Source organism: Rhinatrema bivittatum, chromosome 6 (assembly GCF_901001135.1).
Source record: "Rhinatrema bivittatum chromosome 6, aRhiBiv1.1, whole genome shotgun sequence".
NCBI lineage: Eukaryota > Metazoa > Chordata > Amphibia > Gymnophiona > Rhinatrematidae > Rhinatrema > Rhinatrema bivittatum.
Genome location: NC_042620.1, coordinates 12,571,940 through 12,593,842, shown reverse-complemented (window position 1 = coordinate 12,593,842; position 21,903 = coordinate 12,571,940). Strand labels below are relative to the sequence as shown.

At 45.8% G+C, this 21,903-nt stretch overlaps 1 protein-coding gene across 5 annotated transcripts in view; it reads right to left on the bottom strand.

The window, feature by feature from the left end:
• The window catches only part of USP37 (ubiquitin specific peptidase 37), a 539,331-nt gene that overhangs the window by 158,653 nt on the left and 358,775 nt on the right, over positions 1-21,903 (bottom strand). For all 5 annotated transcript variants that reach the window (XM_029605048.1, XM_029605049.1, XM_029605047.1 and 2 more), the window contains one exon: positions 15,316-15,454. In XM_029605048.1, coding sequence (XP_029460908.1) covers positions 15,316-15,454 — 139 coding nt within the window. The remainder of the gene's footprint in view (positions 1-15,315; positions 15,455-21,903) is intronic.

Sequence of the window (21,903 nt, the reverse complement as noted above, 5' to 3'; positions counted from 1 at the left end):
TGTTTTTTTGGCTATAAAAGCCTCCTTCACCTCATCTTTTAACCATAACGGCAATTGTTTTGCCTTCCCTTCCACCTTTCTTAATGTGTGAAATACATATGGTCCATGCCTGTTGAATACTTTTAACCATTGCAGCTGCACCTTTCCGTTTTTTTCTAACTATTTTCCTCATTTTATCAAAGTTTCCCTTTTGAAAGTTTAGTGTTAGAGCTGCAGATTTACTTATTGTCCCCCTTCCAGTTATTAGTTTAAATTTGATCATGTTACGATCACTGTTGCCAAGTGGCCCCACCACTATTACCTCTCTCACCAAATCCTGCATTTCACTAAGAATTAAATCTAAAATAGCTCCCTCTCTTGTTGGTTCCTGAACCAATTGCTCCATGAAGCAGTCATTTATTATATCCAGGAACTTTATGTCTCTACCAAGTCCTGATGTTACATTTACCCAATCAATATTGGGATAATTGAAATCTAGAAATCCAGCGAAGCAAAACCTTGCACATGAGCAAGAACTAAGGAACAATAGTGCAAGTACAAATCTGAGTTCCACCAACTATTTCAAATAATATATTGTTTATTTCAAAGTGTAAAACTGGCAACTCCACCAATAACAACAATGGTTTATCAAAGTCCCCCAACACGGTCCCGTGTTTCGCTGTGGCTGCATCGGGAGGGACCAGGAATTTCAATAGAATCTGCAAAAGATATATACCGTATTTTTCGCTCCATAAGACGCACTTTTTTTTCCCCCAAAGGTGGGGGGGAAATGTATGTGCGTCTTATGGAGCGAATATAAAAAAAAAGCCAAACAAAAATCTAACAAACACCCCCCCCCCCCCCCGACTCCCCCAAGACCTGCCGACTTAATTTCCTACAACCCCCCCCCCCCCCCAAGACCTGAAATTAATTTCCTGCAACCCCCCACCCTCCTGACCCCCCCCCAAGACCTGCCAACGTCCCTGGTGGTCCAGCGGGGGTCCGGGAATGATCTCCTGGGCGCGGGCCATCGGCTGCCAGTAAACAAAATGGCGCCGACGGCCCTATGTCCTCACTATGTCACTGAGACCGACCGCTGCTATTGGTCGGTCTCAGTGACATAGTGAGGGCATAGGGCCGTCGGCGCCATTTTGTTTACTGGCAGCCGACGGCCCTATGCCCTCACTATGTCACTGAGACCGATCGCTGCTATTGGTCGGTATCAGTGACATAGTGAGGGCATAGGGCCGTCAGCTGCCAGTAAACAAAATGGCGCCGACGGCCCTATGCCCTCACTATGTCACTGAGACCGACCAATAGCAGCGGTCGGTCTCAGTGACATAGTGAGGGCATAGGGCCGTCGGCGCCATTTTGTTTACTGGCAGCCGACGGCCCTATGCCCTCACTATGTCACTGAGACCGATCGCTGCTATTGGTCGGTATCAGTGACATAGTGAGGGCATAGGGCCGTCAGCTGCCAGTAAACAAAATGGCGCCGACGGCCCTATGTCCTCACTATGTCACTGAGACCGACCGCTGCTATTGGTCGGTCTCAGTGACATAGTGAGGGCATAGGGCCGTCGGCGCCATTTTGTTTACTGGCAGCCGACGGCCCTATGCCCTCACTATGTCACTGAGACCGATCGCTGCTATTGGTCGGTATCAGTGACATAGTGAGGGCATAGGGCCGTCAGCTGCCAGTAAACAAAATGGCGCCGACGGCCCTATGCCCTCACTATGTCACTGAGACCGACCAATAGCAGCGGTCGGTCTCAGTGACATAGTGAGGGCATAGGGCCGTCGGCGCCATTTTGTTTACTGGCAGCCGACGGCTCACGCCCAGGAGATCGTTCCCGGACCGCTCCTGGACCCCCGCTGGACCACCAGGGACGTTTGGCAGGTCTTGGGGGGGTCAGGAGGGTGGGGGGTTGCAGGAAATTAATTCGGCAGGTCTTGGGGGGGTCAGGAGGGTGGGGGGTTGCAGGAAATTAATTCGGCAGGTCTTGGGGGGGTCAGGGGGGTGGAGGTTGTTAATTTAAAGGGATGGGGGGGGGGTTTTTTGGGGGTTCCCACAGAAAGAAAAATTTTCTGATCTGGGGAGTGGACCGAAATGGCCCTCCCCAGACCCGAAAACAAAATGGGGAGAAAAAAAAAACCTATGCACTCCCCTAATTTGCTCCATAAGACGCCCAGACGCAGAGCCGGTTTAGCACAATTTTTTTTTTTTTTTAATTTTCCCCCTCTGAATCCTAGGTGCGTCTTATGGTCAGGTGCGTCTTATGGAGCGAAAAATACGGTACATAAATAGTGGAACAGAAAGGGGGGTTGGCTACTATATTTCAAACAATAAAGTAAACACATACCTTTCATACCAGTCAATGGAGCGTGAACACCCTCATTTGTGACAGACATTTAAAGATGAAGAAAGGCGCAAAACGGGAATCCATCGCGAGAGTCAGGTTAACCAATCACAACAGAGCACTCACTCAACCAAACAGATGCCATTCAATCTCTTTATTCAAACCTTTCGGGCTAACAATATCAAGGGTATATTATCCATCTCTGTTCTCTTCGACCCAGCATTTCGGTAAAGTCATCCCCCCGGGGTGGGCGGGCGACTACCTCTAATACAGAGAAGAAGAGATCAGAGATGGAGTGACCGCTGTGAGACCAATGGGCTACCAAGGGTTCATCCAATCTTTGATGTCGAATATTGGAGCAGTGCTCGATCATCCTTGTTTTCACCATCCTAATGGTCTTACCTACATACAGGAGGGGGCAGGGGCATTGCACTATATACACGACACCTTTAGTAGTACAGTCAGAGTTAAAACGTAATCGAAAAATGCGTCCAGTCCCAGGATGTTTAAATGATGAAACTGTGTCCGTATGGCTACACATAGTACAGTGCCCACAGGGTCTATGCGTCCCTCCCGAACTTGGCACTTGCACAATACAGGGAAACACTGTATGAACCAGCTGATCACGAAAATTCCTACCCCTCCGAAAAGTAAACCGCAGGGGACCGTGAAAAAGATTTGATAATGATAACGCGTGCCAATGTCTCCGGATCATAGCGGCTATTGATTTACTCAAAATAGAAAATGGGAGAATACAATAATTATATCCCTCGTCTGACCTCGAAGGGGGAAGAAAAAGCCAGTCCCGATTGGTATATAAGGCACGTTTAAACGCTCTCTTGATCACTCGTAACGGATAGCCTCTTTCTATAAACCGAGTAGTCATGAGCTGAGCTTGATTCAAAAAGTCAAATCGAGATGAACACAACCAGCGGAGTCTTAAAAACTGGCCGGTTGGAATGTTATCTCGTAAGGCCTTTGGATGACAGCTGTTATACGACAACAGCGTATTTCGGTCCGTGTTTTTTCGAAAAAGCATAGTTACAAACTTATCCCCTTCCACTGAAATATCCAAAAAAGCGATTTGGGTTGGGTGAATACAGAAATTAAATTGCAAATGACTGCTCAGTGCATTTAACCAATCTATAAACATATAGAATTGTAGATCAGTGCCCACCCAAATAATAAATACATAGTCAATGAAACGTAACCATAGATGTATAAAAGGATACCACTCAGAGGAATAAACAAAAGATGATTCAAAATGATCCATGTATAAGCAAGCCAAACTGGGGGCCATATTGGCCCCCATGGCTGTGCCTTTTATTTGTTGGTAGTAGGTCTCAAACTGAAAATTTTTTTTTGTGAGAGCTAATTCCGATAATTGTACCAAAAAAGATGTAGAGACTCGATGGGGAACCGGACGCGAGTTCAAAACGTCCTCTATGACTCGCAAAGCAGCATCCTGGGGGATGTTCGAGTACAACGAAACCACATCCAGGGTGACAAAGTAAAAATTCCCAGTGGGCACCACTAAATTAGGCAAAATAGAGATTAAGTGAGAAGAGTCTCTTACGTATGACCGAATCTGGGGTACAAAGGGTTTTAAAAAAACCGACAAATTTTGACAAAGGCTCTAATAAAGAGCCGATTCCGGAGACAATCGGACGGCCTGGTGGTCGAATGAGTGTTTTGTGGATTTTAGGAAGGGTATAAAAAACTGGCGTAGTGGGGGAGGAAGTAATCAAAAACGTGGCCTCTCTATTCGTGATCATTTTACAGTCAACTGCCTGTTGAACCAACTGTTTGATATCCTTCATAAGTGATTCTGTTGGGTCCTCCGGCAACGGTATATAGAATGAAGCATCGCTCAGCTGTCGCAATGCCTCAGCCTCATATTCAGCCCTGTCCAAGACCACAATCCCGCCACCTTTATCGGCGGGTTTAATTACAACAGAGTCATCATTAGCCAAATGTCTAATAGCTACTTCCTCTTGTTTAGACAAATTATAGCGTACATACTGTCTCCTAGAGGTTAAAGTATGAACATCCGCACATACCAGGAGTTCAAAAGCACCTAATAACAGGTCTATGGGGCCGGGGGGAATCCACCGGGACTTATTGAAGACTACAGAAACGTCTTGTGAAGGTGGAGAGTCAGCAAAGAACAGTTTAAGTTTAAGCAGTCTAAAAAAACGATGTAAATGGACATGTAAATCAAATGCATCACATTTTACCATAGGTACAAATGACAGTCCCTTGTGTAATGCCCCCAATTCAACGTCAGTTAAAGGACGAGATGATACTAGCACCTGCCTCTTCACGATATTCCTCTATTGCTGCCTCTTTTTTGGACTTGGGCCACGCGCCCCGAGAACCGCAATACGCGGTCTCGGGTGGCAACAACAGCAGCAGAAACTATTCAGAGAACCACCCGAGCAACTCGCCTACAAGCAGATCCTTGGCAGTAAATTCTGAGACTGTGTTCAACTTATCATCCTGTCCTTTAACTGACGTTGAATTGGGGGCATTACACAAGGGACTGTCATTTGTACCTATGGTAAAATGTGATGCATTTGATTTACATGTCCATTTACATCGTTTTTTTAGACTGCTTAAACTTAAACTGTTCTTTGCTGACTCTCCACCTTCACAAGACGTTTCTGTAGTCTTCAATAAATCCCGGTGGATTCCCCCCGGCCCCATAGACCTGTTATTAGGTGCTTTTGAACGGATGTTCATATTTTAACCTCTAGGAGACAGTATGTACGCTATAATTTGTCTAAACAAGAGGAAGTAGCTATTAGACATTTGGCTAATGATGACTCTATTGTAATTAAACCCGCCGATAAAGGTGGAGGGATTGTGGTCTTGGACAGGGCTGAATATGAGGCTGAGGCATTGCGACAGCTGAGCGATGCTTCATTCTATATACCGTTGCCGGAGGACCCAACAGAATCACTTATGAAGGATATCAAACAGTTGGTTCAACAGGCAGTTGACTGTAAAATGATCACGAATAGAGAGGCCACGTTTTTGATTACTTCCTCCCCCACTACGCCAGTTTTTTATACCCTTCCTAAAATCCACAAAACACTCATTCGACCACCAGGCCGTCCGATTGTCTCCGGAATCGGCTCTTTATTAGAGCCTTTGTCGAAATTTGTCGATGTTTTTTTAAAACCCTTTGTACCCCAGATTCGGTCATACGTAAGAGACTCTTCTCACTTAATCTCTATTTTGTCTGATTTAGTGGTGCCCACTGGGAATTTTTACTTTGTCACCCTGGATGTGGTTTCGTTGTACTCGAACATCCCCCAGGATGCTGCTTTGCGAGTCATAGAGGACGTTTTGAACTCGCGTCTGGTTCCCCATCGAGTCTCTACATCTTTTTTGGTACAATTATCGGAATTAGCTATCACAAAAAAATTTTTTCGGTTTGATGAGACCTACTACCAACAAATAAAAGGCACAGCCATGGGGGCCACTATGGCCCCCAGTTTGGCTTGCTTATACATGGATCATTTTGAATCATCTTTTGTTTATTCCTCTGAGTGGTATCCTTTTATACATCTATGGTTACGTTTCATTGACGATGTATTTATTATTTGGGTGGGCACTGATCTACAATTCTATATGTTTATAGATTGGTTAAATGCACTGAGCAGTCATTTGCAATTTAATTTCTGTATTCACCCAACCCAAATCGCTTTTTTGCATATTTCAATTTCAGTGGAAGGGGATAAGTTTGTAACTACACGTTTTCGAAAAAACACAGACCGAAATACGCTGTTGTCGTATAACAGCTGTCATCCAAAGGCCTTACGAGACAACATTCCAACAGGCCAGTTTTTAAGACTCTGCCGGTTGTGTTCATCTCGATTTGACTTTTTGAATCAAGCTCAGCTCATGACTACTCGGTTTATAGAAAGAGGCTATCCGTTACGAGTGTTCAAGAGAGCGTTTAAACGTGCCTTATATACCAATCGGGACTGGCTTTTTCTTCCCCCTTCGAGGTCGGACATGGGATATAATAATTGTATTCTCCCATTTTCTATTTTGAGTAAATCAATAGCCAATATGATCCGGAGACATTGGCACGTGTTATCATTATCAAATCTTTTTCACGGTCCCCTGCGGTTTACTTTTCGGAGGGGTAGGAATTTTCGTGATCAGCTGGTTCATACAGTGTTTCCCAGTATTGTGCAAGTGCCAAGTTTGGGAGGTACGCATAGACCCTGTGGGCACTGTACTATGTGTAGCCATACGGACACAGTTTCATCATTTAAATATCCTGGGACTGGACGCATTTTTCGATTACGTTTTAACTCTGACTGTACTACTAAAGGTGTCGTGTATATAGTGCAATGCCCCTGCCCCCTTCTGTATGTAGGTAAGACCATCAGGATGGTGAAAACAAGGATGATCGAGCACTGCTCCAATATTCGGCATCAAAGATTGGATGAACCCTTGGTAGCCCATTGGTCTCACAGCGGTCACTCCATCTCTGATCTCTTCTTCTCTGTATTAGAGGTAGTCGCCCGCCCACCCCGGGGGGATGACTTTACCGAAATGCTGGGTCGAAGAGAACAGAGATGGATATATATACCCTTGATATTGTTAGCCCGAAAGGTTTGAATAAAGAGATTGAATGGCATCTGTTTGGTTGAGTGAGTGCTCTGTTGTGATTGGTTAACCTGACTCTCGCGATGGATTCCCGTTTCGCGCCTTTCTTCATCTTTAAATGTCTGTCACAAATGAGGGTGTTCACGCTCCATTGACTGGTATGAAAGGTATGTGTTTACTTTATTGTTTGAAATATAGTAGCCAACCCCCCTTTCTGTTCCACTATTTATGTATATATCTTTTGCAGATTCTATTGAAATTCCTGGTCCCTCCCGATGCAGCCACAGCGAAACACGGGACCGTGTTGGGGGACTTTGATAAACCATTGTTGTTATTGGTGGAGTTGCCAGTTTTACACTTTGAAATAAACAATATATTAGGGATGTGAATCGTGTCCTCGATCGTCTTAACGATCGATTTCGGCTGGGAGGGGGAGGGAATCGTATTGTTGCCGTTTGGGGGGGTAAAATATCGTGAAAAATCGTGAAAAATCGTTAAAAATCGAAAAAACCGGCACATTAAAACCCCCTAAAACCCACCCCGACCCTTTAAATTAAATCCCCCACCCTCCCGAACCCCCCCCAAATAACTTAAATAACCTGCGGGTCGTTAAAAATCGAAAAATCGAAAAACCGGCACATTAAAACCCCCTAAAACCCACCCCCGACCCTTTAAATTAAATCCCCCACCCTCCCGAACCCCCCCCAAATAACTTAAATAACCTGCGGGTCCAGCGGCGGTCCGGAACGGCAGCGGTCCGGAACGGGCTCCTGCTCCTGAATCTTGTCGTCTTCAGCCGGCGCCATTTTCCAAAATGGCGCCGAAAAATGGCGGCGGCCATAGACGAAAAAGATTGGACGGCAGGAGGTCCTTCCGGACCCCCGCTGGACTTTTGGCAAGTCTCGTGGGGGTCAGGAGGCCCCCCACAAGCTGGCCAAAAGTTCCTGGAGGTCCAGCGGGGGTCAGGGAGCGATTTCCCGCCGCGAATCGTTTTCGTACGGAAAATGGCGCCGGCAGGAGATCGACTGCAGGAGGTCGTTCAGCGAGGCGCCCTCGCTGAACGACCTCCTGCAGTCGATCTCCTGCCGGCGCCATTTTCCGTACGAAAACGATTCGCGGCGGGAAATCGCTCCCTGACCCCCGCTGGACCTCCAGGAACTTTTGGCCAGCTTGTGGGGGGCCTCCTGACCCCCACGAGACTTGCCAAAAGTCCAGCGGGGGTCCGGAAGGACCTCCTGCCGTCCAATCTTTTTCGTCTATGGCCGCCGCCATTTTTCGGCGCCATTTTGGAAATGGCGCCGGCTGAAGACGACAAGATTCAGGAGCAGGAGCCCGTTCCGGACCGCTGCCGTTCCGGACCGCCGCTGGACCCGCAGGTTATTTAAGTTATTGGGGGGGGGTTCGGGAGGGTGGGGGATTTAATTTAAAGGGTCGGGGGTGGGTTTTAGGGGGTTTTAGTGTGCCGGCTCACGATTCTAACGATTTATAACGATAAATCGTTAGAATCTGTATTGTATTGTGTTCCATAACGGTTTAAGACGATATTAAAATTATCGGACGATAATTTTAATCGTCCTAAAACGATTCACATCCCTACAATATATTATTTGAAATAGTTGATGGAACTCAGATTTGTACTTGCACTATTGTTCCTTAGATAATTGAAATCTCCCATTATTATTGCACAGCCAAATTGGATAGCTTCCCTGATTTCTCTTAGCATTTCATCATCTGTCTGACCATTTTGTCCAGGACGACGGAAGTATACTCCTATCACTATACTCTTACCCAACACACATGGGATTTCTACCCATATAGATTCTGCTGAGCATTTAGTCTCTTGTATGATCTTTATCCTGTTGGACTCTATACCCTCCCGGACATAAAGTACCACACCCCCAAGTTGATCCTTCCTATCATTGAGATATAATTTGTACGCTGATATAGCACTGTCCCATTGGTTATCCTCCTTCCACCAAGTCTCTGTGATGCCAATTATGTTAATCTCATCATTTGCTGCTACACACTAACTCTCCCATTTTACTTCTTAGACTCTGGCATTGGCATACAGACATTTCAAAGTGTGTTTTTTGTTTGTATTAACAACCTGCTTTTCAGTTATTAGGGATAATTCAGAAATCATTAGCCTCGGTGATTTTTTTACATATAGGCACATGGACTATGTTTGCTTTTAATGGAACCTCTCTGTTGGGATGCCCTAACTCTCCTGTTTCATTAGTATCCTTAGAATACATTTCTCCAAATCATGCACTGCTGAGTGACTGTTGGCTTTCCCCCTTGTTCTAGTTTAAAAGCTGCTCTATCTCCTTTTTGAAAGTTAGTGCCAGCAACTTGATTCCACTCTGGTTAAGGTGGAGCCCATCCTTTTGGAAAAGTCTCCCCTTTCCCCAAAAGTTTCCCCAGTTCCTTACAAAGCTGAATCCCTCTTCCCTGCACCATCGTCTCATCCACGCATTGAAACTCTGGAGCTCTGCCTGCCTCTGGGGACCTGCACGTGGAACAGAAAGCATTTCAGAGAATGCCACCCTGGAGGTTCTGGATTTCAGCTTCCTACCTAAAATCCTAAATTTGGCTTCCAGAACCTCTCTCCCACATTTTCCTATGTTGTTGGTGCCCACATGTACCACGACAGCCGGCTCCTCCCCAGCACTGTCTATAATCCTCTCTAGGTGACGCGTGAGGTCTGCCACCTTTGCACCAGGCAGTCCTCACGTCCACCAGCCACCCTGCTATCTACATTTCTAATAATCGAATCACCAACTATGATGGCCGGCCTAACCCTTCCCTCCTGGAAGGCGACCACTTATCTCCTGTTCCCGAGGGTGGGTTGGCACACGCTCATTGAGGGGTTCGGGGGCCACAGCTGCTTGAGCCCATGCTCCGTCTGGGCTGCCTGGGATGATGGACTGAGACCTACCTAAAGGTCGAGCCCTATGAGAAGTCGTTCCTCTGTAGAGTCGAAAGTTTGAAAACCCCTAGCATGACATATTGTGCCGATTGAGCAAGGCACCTGCTTTTAATCGTCTGGTAATTGAGGAACCTGTGACTCACCCCACTTATTGGTCATATTTTTTTCTGACTCCCAAATCAGAGTGATCCTCAAAAGGCCATTTCATAAGATTAGGCTTTGGATTGTCTCAGCACCAATTCTTCAGCCACAGCTGACGCTCAACCCTGCTTAGCTTCTGAGATCAGACTAGATCGGGCTCATCTAGGGTGGAGAGCCGTAGGGCACTTCCCTGATTTCAAACCAGATTCATCTACTTCCTGAGAGAGAGCAAGAGGCCATCTGCAATTCATTGCCCCACCTCAAGGCTTTGAGGATAGCCTCAATTCTCCTTTCCTGCGCCTTCTTCAAGCTGCTCCCTCTTCCACAGGGATAGTTGCTTGCTTGGTGACGGCAAACACCAGTGCATCCACTTTCAGAAAGCACAACTGCTCTCTCTCTCTGCCAGATCCAGGGGGTACAGCGTTAGCAAGGCTCGACCCCTTCTAATATTAGCTTCCGAGGTGCCCCATTCAAGATCAATTATTGAATATTATCCATAATGCTTTAAGTAAGGAATCTAAATGGATTTGTTTGGCTTCAGCACCTGGCACCTCCAGCATCTTCAGTACCTGGGTGATCTGAGCCAGGAACTCATCTCTAAGAAAGAAATGCAACATTGTGCTGTACAACTCCAACTCCAGAGGAATTTCACATCCTCCAGGGAGTAAGGGCTGCCTTCGCCATCTGTGCTACCTGGGTCCCTATCAGCATGACCTGCAGCAGGTTTAGGCATACTCCCAAGCTTAAATGTGGCACCAGGTGTGCAGGGCCCTGCAGTTTGCGATCCTGAATTCTTAGGCCTACCACGACTGAGCAGAACTTATGAGCAAGGCCTAGCCAAACAACTGCTCAACCTGCCAAGCTGTTTCACGGCAGACCTGCGTGTAGAAAAGCGCACAAATGCCGCCACAATCCATATCCTGCACCTACAGAGAAGCCTTCCCCCACTGATGATTCACTTATGGGAGCCCCAAAACCAGGTGAAACCTCCGACAGGTCCCCCCCTCTGCTCCCATTTCTGGATCATGCTGGGAAGGGCAGGCTCCGCAAAAGTAGCCAGAGAAAACTCTCCCTGAGCCTCCAAGCTGTGCTGACACAAAATATGGGGGAATGCCAAGCTGAGATGCCTGAATGTGTCAAGCTAGCAGCATGTTCCCAAAGCATCTGACCATTGTGCGTCCAGCTATGCTCCAGCACAAACAAGTGTGGATAGGGTGCCCAAACACAAGGCCTGTCCAATAAGTATCCAAAATATAGGTGCACAACATGTGGTCAAGGTAGGTGCCCAACGGAGCTTCCACCTAAGCACACACCTAAGCGCACACCCGGATGCACAAGTGTGAACTGGACACTGTTTTGCAACAGACTTTTGCGTTATGCCGCCGCAGCCTACCATGTAGCGTCTAAGCAAAGCCTGAGAGCGGGGCCTAGCCAAAAGTCTGCTCAACCTGCCAAGCTGCCACGATTCGACCATTTCCTTGAAGGTGGGAATGGACGTCGCATTGGCACGCCAAGGCTCGGAGACCAGAAGAGGAATGGAAACTCTCACTTTTTTTTTTTTTAAACTCCTTAACTGAGCTCAGCCAGCCCTGGCCAAGTATTAAGTCGGTCTCTGGCTGTGGGGGGAAAAGGGAAAAGGCCTTCACCGCCGCGCTCAGCTTCCTGCACCTGCTAGCCTCTCAGCTGTTTCTTTATAGCTAAGTCTACACCGGAAAACAAGATACTGGACCGAGGCACTCGTCTGAGGGAGGAATCCGCAGAAATCACCTCAGGAAAACAACTGATGCAGGGACCGTAAGGGATATCCAAAGGAGAGCAGGACGAATTAATTTCCTTCTTCTTTTCTCCTTTCATTTTCTATTATTTATTATTTTTTAAGGCAATCCCCAGTAAGGAGATGCATGTCCACTATCTGCTGGAGATGGAGAATAGTGGCGGGCTGATGTAGGTGCAGATATATATATATATATATATATATATATATATTGTGACATCAGCTTTTTTCCATCTGCTGGTAGAAGTGCATAATCCACTGGTGTGAATTAAACTGTCTGAATGCTAAGAAAACCATTATTAAAGTAGACTTAGGGAAATGGAAAAGATTTTAGCTTGCTTTTTATTCTCCCTTTGTAGTGCTTTCATCATAAGAGCACTTTATCATATTTACTGCAGTATTTGATATAAGTGACAAGTTCCTAATAATAAAAGAACACTAATTATTCTATGAAGAATGCCTTTAAATGGTATCTAAAAAGAGAAGGGAGCCTAGGCAATAAATACAAATATTAATGGATTCATAATTTACAGAGACTGTAAATCTTCTGGGAGACCAGAGGGATCTCATCCAAGGACAAGCACATCATACCTGTAGACTTCATAGGAGGGTTGTGGACTCGTCTATGAGGATTCAAGAAAAGGAAACTAAAAGGTAATACTAAAGTTCTCCTTCCTCATCATCTTACTAAATTAGTTCATAGGAACATATGACTTGTCATACTGGGTGAGACCAAAGGTCCATTGAGCCCAGTAACCTGTTTCCAACAGTGGCCAAAGCCAGGTCACAAGTACCTGGCAGGATACCAAGGGCAGGTAGATTCCAAGCTGCTTATCCCAAGAATAAGCAGTAGATTTCTGCAATTCTACCTTAATAATGGTTTATGGATTTTTCCTCCAGGAACTTGTCCAAACCTTTTTAAATGCAAACCTATTTTAAATGTAGCTTTCACCACATCCTCAGGCAACGAATTGCAGAGCTTAATTATGTGTTGAGTAAAAAAATATTTTCTCTTATTAGTTTTTAATGTATTGCCTAGTAAGTTCTTTGTCTTTGTACTTTTCAAAAGAGTAAACAACTGATTAACATTTACTCATTCCATTCCACTCATTTTATAGACCTCAATCATATTCCCCCCTCAGCTGTCTTCTCCAAGCTGAAGAATCATAACCTCTTTAGCCTTTCTTCATAGGGGAATAGTTTTATCCCTTTCATCATTTTGGTTGCCCTTCTCTGTAACTTTTCTAATTCTGCTATATCTTCTTTGAGATGTGGTGACACTTAGATCCTCTTCCTGCGAGGGGACTCCTAATGTGGAATCTTGCATTATGCAGCTATAATTTGGCTTACTCTTCCCTAAATGCTTCACTTTGCACTTGTCCACATTAAATTTCATTTTCCATTTGCATGCCCAGTCTCCCAATTTTGCAATTTCTCACAATCCTCTAGCAATTTGACAACTTTGAATAATTTTGTGTCATCAGCAACTTTGATCACCTCACTTGTTCCCATTTCCAGGTCCTTATGCGTGGGAAGTACCAAAGCCAATTTTATTGTGGGCACGAAGAAAACAGAGCTGCCTTGAGAACGACTACCCCAAATGCAGCATCTCTACTGGCTTGCACATCTAAGTTGCAATGTTTATTGAATGAATATAAGGAAGAAAATGTAAGGAAGAAAATGTAAGGAAGAAAAAGTGGCTGCCATCCACATATACTCCGAGCAATCAGTATAGACTCTTCCCAAGAGGAAGTCTGAACCTTGATAAACGAGCACAAAATGCTTCTCAAACTTGTAAGCCCTTCACAGCAAATATGCTGAGAACGCCTTTGAAGCTACTTCTCCTTTGAGAGATCCACTGAACAAAATCAAACAGCTTATCAGTCTTCCCAGAGGAATAAGTCATATTTTGATATTGTCAAGTGCCTTGGCTGCACATATCCTTATACCAGTTACGATGTAAGTAAAAGGATGAGATCATGTCTCCATCTGTTGGCAGGGTGGCATAAATCCACGTCTGGACAGGTCTAGCAGGATGATAAGGAAAAGACATTTGCTTGCTGCTCAAGCAGCAAAAGTGACAAAATCTCAACTGTTGGTGTAAAAAGGTTATAAAGAAAACAGAAAAATGTTAACGTATAAGAATCACTTGGTCAATCTGCCTCCTGTACTGCAACAGACCTTACATGATCACTGATCTCCCTTCCCTTACTACTAAGGTTCTTTTGTATCTGTTCTACTTTTTGCATGGTTTTGACTCCTACCACCTGTGCACTAGAAGTCAGTTCCCATTGTCCCCACACTCAATTAAAAAAGTATTTTCTCAAATTCCTTTTACACCTTTCTCCTTTTTGATTCGTACAGTAGCATAATAGATGGTGGAAAACAAAGACTAACTAGTTATTCCTGTCCACACTAAGAATATATACCAGCTACAAGTCACAAAGTGTAACTGCTTGTAAGATCTATCTACTTATCAAATTAGATGTCTTCTTTCTCTAGTCCCACCATCTTCAACAGATGAGCACACAAGATCTTTAATTCACACCCAGCACCCTCTTTTCCCATGCCTAAATATGATAATCCTTTTGTCCTTGAGCTTCTCATTCTATAAAAAATGCTAACCTTCAGTTTTATATTGAAGCCACCTAGATATTAGGATATTTGTATCATATCTCCTCTTTCCCTTCTTTCTTTCATTCAAAATAACTTTTATTCTGCTAAAACCATGTGCATGCCCCTAAGCAGATTATAAAATAAAACATAAATCAGTCCTAGAGTACATATCCTTAGCTCCTCAAGTCTTTTCAAGTTTATAGTGCAGACCATTCACCATTTTGGTGGTCCTGGTTTGAATCATCTCCACTTTTGCATTGGCCTTTTGTAGACGTGGTCTCTAGAACTCAGCACACTGTTTCAAAGATAGGAATCACCAGAGTATATACAGAGGCAATATTATGTCCTCTTTCATACTGATGATACTTCTGCTTATGCACCAAGCCTGGCCTAAATCACTTCATTGTTACCACCTGAACATTTTCCTACTTGGTGACTGTCATTTCTTTTCATCCCAAATGGGACTGTTCTTGGATTTCTTTACCTCTAATACATGATCCTGTACTTAAAATTTTTCTAACGTGAAGCTTTCACACCCTTAACCATTTTCCTAATTATTTAAAGCCATCTTTCACTGTATATATCTCCCTGGTATCTCTATTCTGTTGCAGATTTTCATTTCATCTTGAAATAGGGATACTTTGCTTCTAGCCTTTTCCATCTGCAGTTTCAGAAAGCATGAAAAAATTATTTTCCTCAGTTTCAGAAAAGGATCCTGTATAAACAAGAAAAGAGGGCGCAGTGATACATTACTTTTCTTGATCTTTTCAAGTCAACGTGCTTCATCCAGGCTGCCAATTTTAAACTAAGAAAGATATTCCTGAGCTAATGAAATGCTGCTATGATATAATTACACTACGTTATTTTTTAAGATAGTTATGGTACCTCACCTTTTCTAGGTCTTCCTGCTGTGGCTGTTCTCTGTTCAGTGCTTCACAGAATCTCTGACTAAGGGCAACAGAGCGTTTCAGCTGCTCATCATCACTGTCTGAATCCAGGCAAATACTCTTTGATTTGAAAGTGTATTTTCTGCAAACAAGAAAAAGCTATCATCTCCACTTACGATCATGACCTATCCAGCAAAAAGCGTTGACATGACAATCATTTCTTCAATATGTCAGCCCAACTCTCTGACATCCATATCACAGATGCTTAGTTTACTGGTTAAAAATTAATTTTGTGGGGGTCTTGAATAGTAGGTGTGGATGTATGTATGTAGGGGCTGTCAGTTAAGTTTGTCTATAAAAAGAGAAGAATGCAAATTACAAGTTAAAAAGCAGAGTTGCTTACCTGTAACAGGTGTTCTCCCAGGACAGCAGGATGTTATTCCTCACATATGGGTGACATCATTGGATGGAGCCCTATCACGGAACACTTTTGTCAAAGTTTCTAGAACTTTGACTGGCACACTGAGCATGCCCAGCATGCCACTAACCCTGCATCCAGCAGGGGTCCCCCTTCAGTCTCATTTGTAGCAAAAAGTATGAGCGAAAAATAAAATAAGAAAATGCAAGTGAACTCAACTCCATGGGGTGGCGGGCGGGTTTCATGAGGACTAACATCCTGCTGTCCTGGGAGAACACCTGTTAAAGGTAAGCAACTCTGCTTTCTCCGAGGACAAGCAGGATGGTAGTCCTCACATATGGGTGAATAGAAAGCTACAGGATGCCTGAATAGAGGCAACCAAGCAGCACCCAACGACGTGCAACAGGCACAACAACAGGGGTGCTGTTGGTTATGAGGGCAGCCTGAACTTCACAGTGGGTCGTAGGTAGGAAGTTGGGTTATTAAACTGGAAACAAGTTACGTAGTACAGACTGGCCAAAGACAGAATCTTGCCTGCCAGCCTTGTCGAGACAATAATGAGCTGCGAATGTATGGAGAGAGCTCCATGTGGCAGCTCTACAGATGTCAGCAATAGGTACGGAATGGAGGTGCGCCACTGACGTTGCCATGGCTCTGACCAAATGCGCTTTCATGCGTCCCTGTAGCGGAAGGCCTGCTTGTTGGTAGCAGAAGATAATACAATCTGTCAGACAGGTGGACAGGGTCTGCTTGACCACTGGAACACCCAGTTTGGTTTTATCAAAGGAGAAAAAAAGTTGGGTGGACTTCCTATGGGCTGTAGTGCGGTCCAAATAAAAGGCGAGCGCACTTTTACAGTCCAAGGAATGCAGTGCCTGCTCACCTGGGTATGAGTGAGGTTTTGGAAAAAAAGTAGGAAGGATTATGGATTGATTTAAGTGGAAATCAGAAACTCCCTTTGGCAAGAATTTAGGATGAGTGCGGAGTACCACACGATTGTGGAGAAATTTGGTATAAGATGCATATGTTACCAGTGCCTGTAGCTCACTGACCCTGCGAGCCGATGTTATAGCAACTAGAAAGATCACTTTCCAAGTGAGATGTCTGAGCTTGCAGGAGTGTAGGAGTTCAAACGGAGGACGCATGAGCCGTCCTAGCACAACATTTAGGTCCCATGCCGTAATTGGGGGATGCAGTGGAGGCTTCAGCTTTGGTAAGCCTTCAAGGGGTTACGCCGAAATTGGGGCATCTCCTACACCTTTATGGTAAGCGGCTATGGCACTTATATGTACTTGGATGGAGGAAGTTTGTAGGCCAGACTCTGAGAGGTGCCAGAGGTAGTCCAGAAACCTTGGTGTGGGGCAGGAGAAGGGATCTATGTCCTTTGTCGTACACCACAAGGAGAATCTTTTCCACTTTGAACGATAAGATTTTCTGGTGGAAGGCTTCCGTGAAGCTAAGAGGACCTGGGACATATTGTTAGAAAGATTAAGGGATTGTAGAATCAACCTTTCAACATCCATGCCATCAGAGACAGGGAGTGGAGGTTCGGATGATGCAACAGTCCATTGTTCTGCGTTATTTGGTTCTGTGCCCAGGCGAATTGGTTGCTGGACTGAGAAGTCGCGTAGGATGGGAAACCAAACTTGTTGCGGCCAGTATGGAGCTATGAGGATTGGGATTGTGTCCCGGTCTTGTCATAACTTCACGAGAGTCTTGCTGATGAGTGGAATAGGAGGGTATGCTTATAGAAGACCCGTGCTCCACGAGTGGGCGAAGGCATCCATTGGTGGTGACTTGCGGCTGCGGTGTAGAGTAGAAATGATCTACTTTGACTTTGTGAATTGATGCAAAGAGGTCTATGTGCGGGCGACCCCACTGGTTGAAAATTCTGTTTGCTACAGTGGGATCTAGGACCCATTCGTGGGGATGAAAGATCGGGCTGAGACGGTCTGCCATCACATTGTTTATGCCTGCCAGGTAGGTTGCTCTCAGCAGCATGGAATGGGAGATCTGCACCGCCTCCTGGCATAGCAGGTAAGAGCCTTGCTTGTTGAGATACCACATTGCTACCTGGTTGTCTGTTTGAATTAGGATTACTTTGTTGGATAGGCAATCCTGAAATGCGAATAGGACATACCGTATCGCCCAGAGCTCCAGAAAATTTATCTGGTGGTTTGCTTCTGTCTGGTCCAGGTTCCCTGGGTTTGTAGGTCATTGACATGGGCTCCCCAACCCAGGTTGGAAACATCTGTGGTCAACGTAATCTGAGGATCTGGAGGTGAAAGGGTAGTCCTATCTGAAGATTGGACTCTTGTATCCACCAAGCTAGTGAGAGGCAAAGCTGGCTGGTTATGTGGACAATCTGTGACAGATGTTGGTGTGCTTATGACCACTGGGACTTTAAAGTCCATTGTGTTACTCTCATGGCTATATGATCCATTGGGGTAATGTGAACTGTAGATGCCATGTCCTAGCAAGGTTAGCAGATGACGAACTGTAGTGGTTTGGCGAGTTTGCACTGCTTTGGCCAAGGTTGACAGTGTGCGTACTCTGTTGTTTGGGAGGAACTCTCTGGCTTCAATGGTGTTTAGATCTGCCCTGATGAACGAGAGGGTATGTGATGGAGTAGTTTATGAGAAATCCCAATGACTGTAGCAGCTGTATGGTAAGACGGAGGGATTGAAGTACTACTTCCCTGGATGGACCCCTGAGTAGCCAATCGTCTAGATACGGGTAGACATGGATACTGCGCTGTCTTAAGTAAGCTGCCACTACTGCCAGGCATTTTGTAAATACTCGGGGTGCTGACGCCAGGCCACATGGTAGCATCCGATATTGAAATGCTTTTGACTACAATGAATCTGAGATATTTTTGATGAGAAGGGGATATGGCTATATGGGCATAAGCCTCCTGAAGATCTAGAGAGCAGAGCCAATCTCCCTTTTGCAGGAGAGGGAGCATGGTGCCCAAGGTAACCATCTTGAACTTTTCCTTAGGGAGATGTTTGTTTAGGGCGCGGAAGTCCAGTATAGGACGTATGCTGCCCTACATTTTTGGAATCAGGAAACATAAGAGTAGAACCCTTTTCCTCACTGCAGTCGGGGAACTGATTCCACAGCATTGGACCTCAGGAGGATTGAGAGTTCTGCCTCGAGAAGTGGAGTGTGGTCGGTTAGACTCCATGCCAGATACGGTGGAGAGTCCAGTGGCAGTGATAGGAAATTTAGATGGTAACAGTGGGCTACTATAGAAAGGACCCATTGGACAGTGGTGATTGTGTGCGATTTTTTGGCAAAGTGGCACATGCAACCTCCCATAGGAAAGATGGTTGGGGGGGGTGGGGGGTTTGACTGCTGCTCTCTAGATGGAAGTCAAAACCCTGAAGCAGGACCAGTCTGAGGAGCTGGTTGGGCTTTTGGGGGCCTGTGCTGACGAGGCTGATCTCTGTGAGAAGGTCTGGTCAGTCTAGCTGGTATGGAGGAGAGTAATACCTATGTGGTTTATAGGTTAGCCTTCTAGGTTCTCGTCCAAATGTTCTTTTGGTAGTAGACGAGAAGTCCGAGGGGACAGTGGACAGTTGGTGCAAGATTTCGTGGTGGTCTTTGAGTTGCGCTACTGTCTCCTGAATTTTTTCGCCAAACAAATTGTCCCCCATGCATGGAAGGTCTGCTAACCTGTCCTGGACTTCTTGGCGTAAGTCAGAGGATTTGAGCCATGCCCAGCGTCTGGTGCTTTTTCCCGCCACTGACAATCTGGAAGCGGTGTCGAAGATATCATACGCCGCTCTTACTGCGTGTTTGCCAGCATCAAGTCCCTTCTGGAGGATGGTAGACAATCCTTTGTGGAATTCTTCAGTCAGGGTCTCAGTGAAGACTTGGACTTGTTTCCAGAGATTCCTGGTGTATTGCGTCATATATATTTTATTATAAATGCTCTCTGTATTTGACTATGGAAATATTTTTCCTGCTTTTTCTGTTTTATGTAAACCGGTATGATTTGCATTTTAATGTAAGAATGTCGGTATATAAAAATTATAAATAAATAAATAAATAAATATATAGCTGATAGGCTGCTATACGTGCCATCAGCATAGATCCCTGGAAAACTCTTCGGCCAAAGGCGTCCAAGGACTTCTGCTCTTTGCCAGGAGGGGCAGAAGAATGAAGCCGGGATCTCTTAGCCTTTTTTCTGGGAGGATTCTACCACTAGAGTGGTGGGGTAGCTGGCTCTTTTGAAAACCCGGAGTTGACTGAACAAGGTATGTAGCATCGTTTTTTTTGTTGACTAGTGAAACTCTGCCAGGGTGTTCCCAGGTGTGGTGTAAGAGGTCAAGCAGAACTTCGTGGACTGGAATTGCTAATACCTCTTTGGGGGCATCCACGAATTGAAGCACCTCCAGCATTTTATGCCGGGCATCCTCCTCCGTTTGCAATTTAAAGGAGATGGCTTCAGACATCTCCTTTATGAAGCTGGTAAATGATAGGTCCTCCGGAGGGAAGCAGCGTCTTTCTTCCGGGGGTGAAGGCTCTGACAGAAGGTCTTCAGTATCTTGAGAGTCAGAGGAATCACCCCCCAAGGGTCGTATGGTGGATCTCCTCCACCCTGCGGGCCTTCAGATGGAGGCAGAAGTCCAAATCCAGCCGGATCAGGAGGTGGCACCGATGGAAAAGATGGAGACACCGAGATAGGAGGAGGCAGCACCAAAGACTGTGGTGGCACCGATGGCATTGGTGTTCTTGATGGCCGGAGTGGAAGCAAAGCCGATGGCCCAGGAATCGGTTCTGGCATCGGTGGCTCTCAGGAAGGAGAAGCGGTACGGTCCGGTTCTTCATCGTCCGAAGATAAAGGAATCAGGATTGATGGTTTTAGAGGCGCCGCTAGTCCGGAAGGAACGGGCACCGATGGAAGTGCACCGATCAGGGTGTCCAATCTTTCAAGGAGTGGAGCCAACATAGTCGGTACCGGGTCAGGCGTTGGCGGTGACTGAAATCCTCGAAGCGCCTTAAGTACTGCCTCTTGGACCATCTGGTACAATTCCTCCTGGAAGGCTGGTGTTGGTAACACAGTGGCTGGGGTTGGAGGCTGATTAGGCGTTGCCAGAGGATCCACAGGAATTTGTGGAGACTCTGCTCCCGGCACCGCTGCAGGTGGGGAACGCCTCGGTGTTCCATGTCCAGAGGAGGATGGGGTCTCCTCTCCCCAGGACTTCTTGTGCGGCAGCTCAATCGAGGTCAATGCCGATGGCTTGTCAGTGCCGGCACAGGATGAAGCTTTGCGTCAGTGCCGATGACAGTGCTTCTCGCGATGCTCGGCCCGGTCTTTCTCCAGCGCTGAGGATGTTGAAGCCTTTGAGCGGAGTGATGCTGGTGACGGCCAGTCACCGGCGTCTCTATGTTGTTGAGATGTTAATGGAGAAGGAGTTGATGACTAGGAAAGCTTCCGACTCTATGCGCTTTTGGCTGGAGTCGATGAAGACGAGCGCTTAGAGGCGAACAGGTGCTCCATTTTCTCTTGGCGGGTGCGGCGGCCTTTAGGGGTCATTTGGGCACAACTAGTGCACTGTTGGACGTCGTGGGAAGGTCCCAAGCATAAGAAACAGACGTCATGAGGGTCCGTAATGGACATAGTCCTTGGACACTCGGGGCACTTCCGAAAACCGGTCGCCATTTCAAAAAAAGGGGCGGCGCACAGTCTGTGGTCGTCGGGCACCGATGGAAGCACCGCCAGGAATAGACTGCAAGAAACGTGTTAAACTTACCGGCGTTAGTGGAGGTCAATGGGGGACCCTGGGACGGGGAAAAAGTTTGAAATTTTTGAGAAAAAGTTCGGTGAGAAAAAAATTTTGAGAAATTCTCACAGAGCTCCTAAGAACTGTGAGGCAACTCCTGCGTGGAAAAAAAAAGACTGAAGGGGGGACCCCTGCTGGATGCAGGGTTAGTGGCATGCTGGGTATGCTCAGTGTGCCAGTCAAAGTTCTAGAAACTTTGACAAAAGTGTTCCATGATAGGGCTATATCCATATGTCACTCTGCTTGTCCTGGGAGAAAAATAAAACACTTCAGCATGAAGCACATTTGAGTTCAGATCCCCCATCTAATGGACCTGGAGAAAGAAGCAAGCAGCTGCTGCTACAGCGGTTGCCAAAATCACTGGTGCTCAGAGTACTTCTT